This window comes from Sinocyclocheilus rhinocerous, unplaced genomic scaffold, assembly GCF_001515625.1.
Source record: "Sinocyclocheilus rhinocerous isolate Xijiao unplaced genomic scaffold, SAMN03320098_v1.1 scaffold1234, whole genome shotgun sequence".
Classification (NCBI taxonomy): Eukaryota; Metazoa; Chordata; class Actinopteri; order Cypriniformes; family Cyprinidae; genus Sinocyclocheilus; species Sinocyclocheilus rhinocerous.
This window is the reverse complement of record NW_015656153.1, coordinates 229,938-240,759: the sequence shown is the minus strand read 5'-3', so window position 1 is coordinate 240,759 and position 10,822 is coordinate 229,938. Positions and strand designations below refer to the sequence as shown.

General features: G+C 39.2%; 2 protein-coding genes across 2 annotated transcripts in view; one reads left to right on the top strand and one right to left on the bottom strand.

Moving 5' to 3' along the window:
- LOC107719490 (RNA polymerase II-associated protein 1-like) overlaps window positions 1-1,755 on the bottom strand; it is a 26,953-nt gene extending 25,198 nt beyond the window's left edge. Inside the window, exons 1-5 of the mRNA XM_016526909.1 lie at window positions 1,214-1,755; window positions 903-1,051; window positions 724-816; window positions 452-641; window positions 215-373 (exon numbers count right to left, since the gene is read on the bottom strand). Of these exons, the coding sequence (XP_016382395.1) occupies window positions 215-373; window positions 452-641; window positions 724-816; window positions 903-1,051; window positions 1,214-1,397 (775 nt within the window). The 5' untranslated portion in view covers window positions 1,398-1,755. The remainder of the gene's footprint in view (window positions 1-214; window positions 374-451; window positions 642-723; window positions 817-902; window positions 1,052-1,213) is intronic.
- Window positions 1,756-2,699: 944 nt separating this feature from the next.
- LOC107719509 (transmembrane protein 151B-like) lies at window positions 2,700-9,391 on the top strand. The gene is made up of 2 exons (XM_016526926.1): window positions 2,700-2,804; window positions 7,838-9,391. The coding sequence occupies exons 1-2, from the start codon at window positions 2,700-2,702 to the stop codon at window positions 9,389-9,391; spliced, it is 1,659 nt and encodes a 552-aa protein (XP_016382412.1).
- Window positions 9,392-10,822: the final 1,431 nt, after the last annotated feature.

Genomic DNA, 10,822 nt, shown 5'->3' with positions numbered 1-10,822 from the left:
TAGTAGCTTATCAGTGGTGACTATGTCAGTTAATGTACATATGGCAGAAATGTACGGAAAAATCTATTAAAGACGTAATCAAACAGACGATGAACACTATTAACAGCAATTATTATATGTTGCAATCAAACTTATAGCAAAATTTGGTAGTTCTGTATGTTGTTTCAGGGTTGGCATCAAGTGAAGAAGTGTCAGTGAAAGATATTGAGCTTACCAAGCTGTGCCAGCAGCTTCCTCTGTTCCTCCAGGATCTCACTCTGGGACATCGCCTGCAACTTTGTCTGATTCTCCTCATGGATTTTCATTGTCTCCATGGCACTATTTGCAATCCCAAGTCCTTGACCCGTAAGTAGCACAGGGCCACCAACACGGTCTGTAACAGAAGCCCAATCAGAAATCAAGCATGCTTTAGTTAACCATGAAAAACTTTGTAGAATGTGACAGCACTTACCCATTACATTTGACTCAGGTCGCTCAGTCTCCATATTCTCCAATGGTGAGAAGCTCACATGTCTAGATGCAGAAGACTGATCTCTAGTCTCTGAACAATTTAAAGACTGAACATCTTCATTCTTAGCCCTTTGTGCTGCAATTTGACGTGCAAAAATACTTTTTCTTCCTTTAGGAGCTCTTTCCTGCCCCTAAGCGCAGTGAGAAATACAGAAACGTCAGAGAAACAAACAAGCTGGGAGGGATTTGTATGCATGTATAATATTTGCTCACCTCACTTTCCATTACAGATCTATGTAAGACTTTAGGGAAAGCAGTGCCTGTGATACACGGGAGCGACACAGGTACTGAACTCGTGTCCCTCTCCTTTAGGAAGACATAAACAATAAGCATGGCACTGGCATGTTGACATTCAGTCAAACAACAGGAACACTGTAATAAATGTGACTCACAATGATTCTAGATAGGACAGCACTGATGTGGGTATCATGTCTGTCCAGTCGCTCTCCTGGGTCCTCATCTTCAAAACGCACCCGCTCCTGTTTGAAGCGTGACTTCTTTGGAGGTGCAGGGGTCAAGGTGGGAAGCTCATCTGGAAGATCTGAAGGTGTAGATTAAATAATTTCAGTACAAGGTTAATATAAGTTTGTTTTATATCAGCCTGATCTTATTTAAGCAGGTCTAATGAAACTCATCATTCAATTTGTTCAAGAAAGAAATGTTTAAAGATAACTGACAGAACGCTCAGAAATGTCTAACCTACCTTCTATAGTCACAACATCTCTCTGGTTTCTCTGATCCTGTGCATCAGCTGCGGCAGCGTCTCCTCTGCGTTTATCAGGGCGCTTCGCTACAGCGACAGTGGACTGACCGCCCGCCGCCAGAAGCTCCTGCTGCTCCCGGAGCAGATCCGCCTCGCTGTCCGTGGGCTTGGGACGCCGCAACATCCCAGCTCCCGAATTAACACAAGGGCGTCTAATGGTTCGGAGGAGACTGTCAGTAATAATAATGATTCAAGATTTAGCTCTCAAATTTGCCATTTCATCTTGCACTTCACTGACTGACAGTCTGAAAGTTTTCTTGTTGGCTTGCAGAGGATAATATGCACATTTCCAGCAAGTTTCTAATATTATTAATAATCAGCCCGTGATCAGCACAGCAATGATGGAAATATTCCTTTATTGTAAATCCAGTTAGGTCATCTATCAGCTATTTGACTGAATATGTACAATAACCGCACAGCCACAACCAACACATGTAGAGTTTACAGACGTAACTCCATTTCCGGGTTATGTGTAGCCATTACAAAATAAAAGCCTTTCGGTTTAAGAGCTTTTTTTTACATAAAAGATTGCATCGTTATTAAATTATATAAATATATAATATAACACAAAATAATGCATTTAGTTTTATTATATATTCTTAATTTTCTTTTTATTTACATCACTAGAACCTTATTTTATTTGCCCTTTTCTATCGTCGAAATTATATTAAAATATACTATAATATTAATTTATTTTATATAAAAAATATTAAATAATAAATATAATTTTATAAATATATCAACGACGAAGAGGCTTGATATAAAGGATAACAGAAATTATATTTGAACAAGAATATCCTAAGAGAAGCTTTATTATAGAGATATTGTCTTAAAATGCATGTCTGAGTAGTATCTCTGGCTTTCCTCTGATCACTTTGGCAGTTTATACATGTAGGTACATCTGTTTATCATCACATAGGCTTATGTTTATCATTATTCTGTCTAATAAGTTCATATATTAGCAGGGAATTGACTTTTAAAACATTTATACCCTATAAAATGCTTAATATTTAATTAGTAAGTTAGAAATTAGTTAATTCTTGTTAAATTTGTTGAATATCTTCACGGACAATATTTATGACAAACATGGCAAAACAAGCAACATCTTTATCTAATTATGCTGATCGCATCTCGCGCAGTTCAGCGAGTTAAGTAAATACAAATCAAAGAATCAGCTTCGGTCTCCATGAGACTTTGGAGAGCAGTTGTCGTTTTTTTTCTTCTCCGTCCTCCGCAGTCTCACCGCGGTCTCCGCCCCCCAGTCTGCCTGAATGGGAACACCCAGAGCGGGATCCCCGACGTTCCTGGCATCCATCCCAAACACAGCACCGCCGGACAAAACAACGTCCTGTTGAAGCGTGTTTCATTGAGAAAAGCGGCGTATAGCAGATAACATATTTGACTGCAATGTTACACCTGCCGCAGGATGTTGTCTCTAGATCTGGAAACTGATACTACTGCGGAGGACACAGCGCCAAGCACCCCAGATGGTGGCGCGGAGACACCGGCCAGTCTCGATGTGCTGGAAGAGGTATGAGATGAGTCTTATGAGTAGGCTACTAGATGTACCATAGTCATCATGGAGATGGGATTTATGCATTATAACGCCTTGTAGACTCTAATTGTCTTAGTGTGGTTTGACTTGTTCCAGTAAAAGGCTGGTCACAGTAAAGGTATGTCTGGGATTGAGAAAATGTTATTGTAAATTCACTTACATTTGTTGTTTAAAAGAAACTGGGTTTTTGTTCCCCAAGCAATTCCTCTGCTTCCAATTGATGCATAAACTTTATGGTGCACAAGTTATTGATAATCATCCATAATGAAACTCTGAGTTCTTTGCAGTATAGTCAAAGATCACTGACTGCAGATCCAGATTAATAAACCCACTAGGATGCAATGCTTTAATCTAATTTAGGCTGTATATGGTTTACGCTTTAATTATTGTGGTGGTATTAAAATCATGCTACTGCTTGATGTACAAATTCCATAATGACAATAAATTTGACAAGACTCCAAGAAGGACAAACAGATCAGGTATAGCTCTAAATCTGTTGTCATATTCACTGCACTCAGCCGATTTGTGCATTGATCAACACCTTTGTAATACACTGCTGTAATTATGGAATTGCCACTGTGGAAAAGATTATATGCCTGTTAGCTTGAGAATCACCCTCACCACAGGGAGTTAGAGCAGATATGTTTAACTCAGTATTTTGGATAAAACCTTTCATATATCACGCTAAATAGCCTGCCACTGTTGCTGATTCCAACCCGCATCTCTGATATTAATTTTATTAGTGCATATTGCCTTGTAAAGCCTTCTGGTATGGCCTGCCAGTTCTGTGAATGTCCCTCAGCTCATCTTTCACACAAATCCTGCTTGCTGAATCTCAGAACTGTGATTTGATCTTCTCTAAAAATTAAATTTAAACTGGTACGTCGATTTCACTTGGTATTTTTAGATGTTATTCTTTATCTACAGCAGTAAACTACTATATATACACTTTTAAAAATGCTGGGTTAAAAAGGGACAAACCCAGCTATTGGGTTGTTTTGACCCAGTGGTTGGGTTCAAAACAACCCAACCGCTGGGTCAAAACAACCCAATAACTGGGGTTTTCCCTTTTTTACCCAGCGCTGGGTTATATTTAACCCAGCATTTTTTTGTACAAATTACTGTCATTGATTTACATATTTTATGGGTAATTTGAAATTAACAGTCCAAGCAAAGCTTTCACTAAATCATACTATAGAATACTGTAAATTGTACTGCATATTGTACTGTAAAATATGAAGAAACTGCAAGAATCTCAGTGTTGTGTGTGTGTGTAAGTTTGAGAGAACAGACTTTCATGAGTTTAACTGTGTGTGTGTGTGTGTGTGTGTGTGTGTGTAATTTCTGACAGATCATGAAGAGGAACCTGAATAATGTGAAGAGACTGGGTCAAAACAACCCAATAGCTGGGTTTGTCCCTTTTTAACCCAGCGCTGGGTTATATTTAACCCAGCATTTTTTAGAGTGTACAAATTTACTGCTGTAGATAAAGATAACGTCTAAAAATATCAAGTGAAATCAACATTATTAGGCTATATCACATTATTAAATATATTAATTACGCTGCACAAATTTGATTTAATAAAACATTTAATTTCTTTAACTAAAAACTTTATTGAAGAGGATTCAAGTAGGCTGGTGAAGGAATGTTTGTTGTTAGTATTTTAATTTTGAGCAGTTGCTTCAAATTAAACTTCATTTTAGAGATGGTACCACAGTAAACCGACAAACAAAATCAGTGCCCCACATTCGGTATTCCTTAAGTCATTATCAAGTTTCATGTAATCTGCTTAGGCATCTTAGATCACAACCATATTATGTCCAAAGTTTCACTTATCCAACAGCAGTGAGGCTAAGAGCAGTTTTTCTACAGTATGCTTTTGAATGGCTGACTGTTAGCTCTGTCACAGTATTCTCTTTCATGTGGGATTTCCATTATTGATGTTGCACCTCACTCTCCCCTCTTTAAAAGCCTTTCAACCCTTATAAATATCAGAAGCTGTGGTATTAGCTGCTGAAATGTACAGACACTTATGGGACAACAGCATACTTTCTCAACTCAGATATCATCTGAGTCCATTTTATATTCAAAACACAAACTTTTCAGATTTTGGATCAGTTAAGTTAAATAAAATTAGCCTCTTAGTATGTTTTATTCAGTGAACTTTCAGTAATAACTGACATTTTCATCATAATTTGTATTCAGAAGCTCAGCACCCTTGAGTGAGATTCAAACCCACAAACTCAGAATTAGGAGCAAAGATCCTTTTCCACTTACAACTTCTGTGCATTGCCAAAGATGTGTACCAAGTCCAGAGTTAGCACACAAAAGCATTGCTGAGCTACTCTCCTGCAGGTTTTGATTTTGAATATAAAAAAATCAATTTGATAGATTTTGTCTGGCATTGATTGAAGACACAAGACAAAGTTGCAATGACATCCACCATATTTTGCTTCATCCATATCATTGCCTGGATTCACAGTGCTCTATGATTTTCACGATGTGGAAGAGAAGGCAGAAATTGTGGAATAGCATCATAAAAATGGAATTACCTGTAAAATGTTCAAATGGTTAACCAGTTTAATAGACATAATCTGAAGACTTCGTGCCAGGATGTACTGTAAGTAATTAAGTCTGAACTGAGGGATTGCAACAAATCCTTAGTCTTGTCAGGCCCCACTTTCTCACATAGATCTATATATCCCTAAGGGTTTACTGTCAGAGCATTGTCTGCACTTTATTTGAAATAGACTCAAATGAATGTCCATTGCAGATACAACTATTTGAAAATCTGGAATCTGAGGGTGCAAAAAAATCAAAATATTGAGAAAATCGCCTTTAAAGTTGTCCAGATGAAGTCCTTAGCAATGCATATTACTGATCAAAAATGAAATTTTAGTTTTGATATATTTATGGTAGGAAATTTACAAAATATCTTCATGGAACATGATCTTTACTTAATATCCTAATGATTTTTGCCATAAAAGAAAAATCTATAATTTTGGCCAATACAATGTATTTTTGGCTATTGCTACAAATATACCCCAGCGACTTAAGACTGGTTTTGTGGTCCAAGGTCACATATGAGGTTTGCAACCCTGCTAAAATATGGGATATTTCCTAGCAAAAAATATTAAATCTATCTACCGATCAAAAGTTTGGTGTCAGTAGGATTTTGTAATGTTAGCTTGTAACACTCCAAAGAGAAAGGAAAACTTGAAATCGCATCATATGACCCCTTTAAGACCTTCGTTCATCTTTGGAACACAAATTAAGATATTTTTTTTATGAAATCGGAGAGCTTTCTGACCCTCCCATAGACAGCAACGCAACTACCAAGATCAAGGCCCAGAAAGGTAGTAAGGACATCTTTAAAATATGTGACATCAGTGGTTCAACCGTAATTTTTTAAAGCTATGAGAATACCTTTTGTGTGCAAAGAAAACAAAAATAGTGACTTTATTTAGCAACTTCTTATCTTATCAAAGCCTGTTTACAAAGTCTAGCATGTTTACATCTGCCAAATGCCAATGTCTGTATACAGTGTGTGCATATATATAAATTTATCTTGTAATATTTATACACAAACATACATCATACATATATTTATTTTACCCTCTGCACAACTCTGTATACAGTGGATTGATTTGAATAACTTTAATGTACTTTAAGTGTGCACCAAACATACATTAATGTAATATACAAGTATCGGATCGGGACTCAGTATCAGCAGATACTTAATATTCAATGACTTGGATCGGGGGCACAAAAAACCTGATCGGGACATCCCTAGTAATTTTTTTTTTTCATTATTCTATTTAGCTTTAATTCTTTTTTAAGTTTTAGTCATTTTAGTACTTCAACTTAAACTTATTTCAGTTAGTTGGTAAGGCAACATTTCTATTTTTGAATTTTTCAAAATACATTTTTTAAGTTTTTCATATAATATTTATATTTATTATTTTATTGTTATTTTTCAGCTTTATTTCAATTACCAAAAACATTGTTTAATAGTTTTAATTTTAGTTAACAGCACTGATCTAAAGATATTTTATCCTTTTGTCCAATATCATTTCCTCATATAAGTGACATTAAATCTCTGATGGTTTGTATTGTATTCATTACCTCTTGTTTTCTTATTCACAGTATTCCCAGCAAGCCTGTGTGCCTTACTGTGCATTCACACCGCTGCCGTCGAGCGCGTCAAAAATCGCTCTGGCCGCCCTGCCAACAACGCTGTAGAAAGATTCGTGGACGCTCTGACGTAGATCGAATGCTTCTCTTGTATTTAAAGGGGTCGCAAAGCAAACACGCTTGTTGATCTTGTGCAGACTGACCACAAGTAGGGTAACTTTAAGTTAACCTCATTAAATATTGCTGTGGACAAAGTATTAAGATCCTTTACCTCATAATGTATAAAGCACTAATACCACACTGTAAAAATACTCTGATACAAGTAAAAGTCCTGCATTGAAAATGTTACTTAAGTAAGTATAATCAGGAAAATTGATTTAAAGGTTTAAAAGTCAACAGGGACTATTATACTATTATTTATTATATCATTAGATTATTATTTCTATAACGTTAATGCACATCAGCAACTCACCAGGAACACCAACAATCTCAGACACCTTGGTCCACGCATACATTTTTTATGTATGTCCCTGTACGCAAACAGGGACACGTCATAGATTATTGGGAAACCCGCCACAGCAATAATCAACCTCTCCTCCATTTTGCTTGGGAACTAATGTGGTCAGAACCAAAGTTTACAGGACTGCGTTCTCTGGAATCTCTCAAGCGGTGGACTTCTACGTTCCGATTGGTTGCCGCCGAACCGTCATAGCTCATTACCATAAAGTTGACCTTATTTCAACTCTCCTCGACGCCCTCAACGTCCAAGTCGCGCCGCTGACTTCTGGCCACTTTGACGCTCTCGACGGCGGCGGTGTGAACGCATGGTTGCAATATGTTTATTACTTTTTCTCTTTCTCATTATTCCTTGTAGCAATGGCCAATAAAGCAGTCCCTAAGTGCCTCTATGTGCCGCGAGACGCACTGGCGATGCCTCCTCCTTTCGCTGCTCATGTACAGCTGCCTGGGTGCCGTGACCTGGTGTCAGCTCACCCAGGTCACCAAGCTGAGCTTCGATTCCTCCAGTACTTCCCTCACAGCCTCAATGAACTCTCTCAGAGGAGGAGGTCGCGCCATGATATACCACGACAGCCCTTGCTCTGATGGTTACGTGTACATCCCCTTGGCCTTCCTGCTCATGCTCTACGCCGTTTACCTTATGGAGTGCTGGCACTGTCGCGCCCGCAGCGAGTTACAATGCAAGGCCAACGTTGAGAGCGTGTATGACAGGGTTCTGCGCATGCGTCAAGCCCGACCGTGCGTATGGTGGAAAGCCATCAGTTACCATTTCGTACGCAGGACTCGACAAGTAACGCGTTACCGGAATGGAGACGCCTACACAACCACGCAGGTTTATCACGAGCGTGTTAACACACATGTAGCCGAGGGCGAGTTCGACTACAGTTGCTGCGGAATGAGAGACGTCTCGCGCAACTTGCGCGGACTGGAGGGTCACGCGGCGACACGGTTGCATTTCTCCAAGTGCTTTAGCTTCACAGGAGCAGGACCTGAAAATGCTTACCTCAACCAACGAGCCAGGTTCTTCTCGGAAATCGAGGGACTGGATGACTACATGGAAGCCCGCGAAGGCATGCTGCTGAAGAATGTCGACTTTAAGGAGCACCTCATTGCTTACGTGGATCCCGACCAAATGCCGTGGTACACCTCGCGGGTCACCTTCTGGTTGGCGGCTCTCCTCATGCTCTCCTGGCCACTGCGAGTCCTGATCGAGTACCGCACGGCGTTTGTGCAATACCAAGTCGAGAAAATCTTCGGACTAGAGTATAGCAACAACAGTCCATCTCCAGAAGCCGACGCCACCACGAGAAACACTCGCTACGGCCTTCCAAGAGCAGAAACGGTCGACAGTACGGAGCTGGAATGGCACATTCGCTCAAACCGCCAGCTTATACCAAGCTACTCAGAGGCCATGCTGATGAACCTGGGGACTTCTGGGTCAAACCACAGAGACAGCATCTCCTCCAACCAATTGCTGTTAGACAGCTGCTCAACGCAGAGCTACGGGACACTGGTGCAGAACTGTGAGCACTGTTGCCAACACGAAGGCGGGCAAAGACGGCCGACTATCAGCTCTAGCTGTTCCTCCATCTTCTCTCGCCACACCTTCCACTCCCGTTTGTCCCTGGACACCTCGCACTTCTCGCTGTGCCGCATGTACGGCTCCAGGCGCACCGTGGGACTGTGGAGGAGCCACAGTAGTACACTTACAGAGCGCTGCGGCCCCGATGAGCAGTGCTGCAGGTCTTACACCAGTCAGCTTGCGCTTAATGACAGCCCGCCGAACTACCAAGATGCCCGCTTCTTCCCAGTCCTCATTGTACATCGGCCTGAGGGCTGTGGGGACTCCTCTGAGGTGAGGAGATATTATGTTCGGAGAGGCTCCTGTTGTGTGGAGACTTCGGTTTAAAGTGGCTTGAAGTGGTCAAGCTGACTAATTCAGCGATAGAAAACATTTGTTAAACATTATTATTTGCACTATGCAGAAAGTGGACTTGATGGCTGTTGCTTGATGCCGAACTGATGAAGTGTATTCTCTGAACCGTCTTGCTCTAACAGCTAACATGTGCAAAATTAGAAATGTGGCTTATTCAGTGCAGCACTGAAGACTGTTTTTGTTTACATTTTGATTTCAATTAAAGGGCTGGATTGAAATGATCAATAAATAGAACCAGTTTTTCATACTATTTATGAACAGCTGGCTGACAAATATGCCAGCTTTAATAAATTCATATAAAAAAGAAAATCTTTCAACACATTACACATCTATTTTACGTCAAAAACATTGCTTGCATTGAATGTTTGTTGTCACTGAAGGATAGTGTTATGACTGCCGACTTGCTCTAAGAGAGAAGAGAGAAAATAAATTCAATAGCTGCCATTTTGCCTTTGTTACTAATCTTAAATGTTTTTTAAATAAATAAATAATTTTATAACAAGTTATATATAAATAACAAGTTATTTATGAATATATATATATATGAATATATATATATATAATTAAAGACAAAGATTATTATTATTTTAACTGTCATTTTCATTATTATTATTATTTTATTTTGTTAATGCTAATGAATATGAACACTGAATGAGTATGTTGGCATCAAGAATTGTCTTTGATGTCTGGTTTATATAAGCAAAGGTTGCATGGCAATTTGCTTACATTGTTGAGAGAGACTCATCATATAACAATCCCCCTTATGGCCTGACCTGTATGTTTGAAGTAAGGATGTGAGAAAGTCAAGAAATGCTGTTGAAATGGCAGTGACTGTTAAAAAATAGTGCAGAATAAAATTGCTCCAATGCTAAAACATGAAAATGTCTACCGACTATTTTATTTGCTTTTAAATTAATATTTTTCGCAAACAACTTTCTCTCTTTAAATTTATGCACTGACCCATAGCCTATATTTAGTGCTGAATGAAGCATGTAAGTGATTGTTTTCCTACCTCCAAAGAATAGAGCTTGGGAAACTACGTCACTGCGCATTGCATTCTGGGTAGTTGCGGCCATGTTTGGGGACACACTCGTCAGCTGTCAGGATATTAGTACACAGCGATAATAAACAGAAATAACAATGGACCGAACGATGATCAAGTGTAAGATTACATATAAAGAAAAACTCAACAAGGAAGCAAAGTTGCGGTACTTAGAAAAAATCAAGACAATCAAGGAACTCGATCCATACGAACTCAAAGAGTGGTCCAGTGATCTTAACGAGCTACCGCACGTAACCTTCCCTGATGTATTTTCTTACCTTGTTTGTGGTGGCAGTGCGTACACATTTGAGCAATTTAAAAATTATAAATAAATCTCTCGAGGCCCACCTGCAATTTACAAA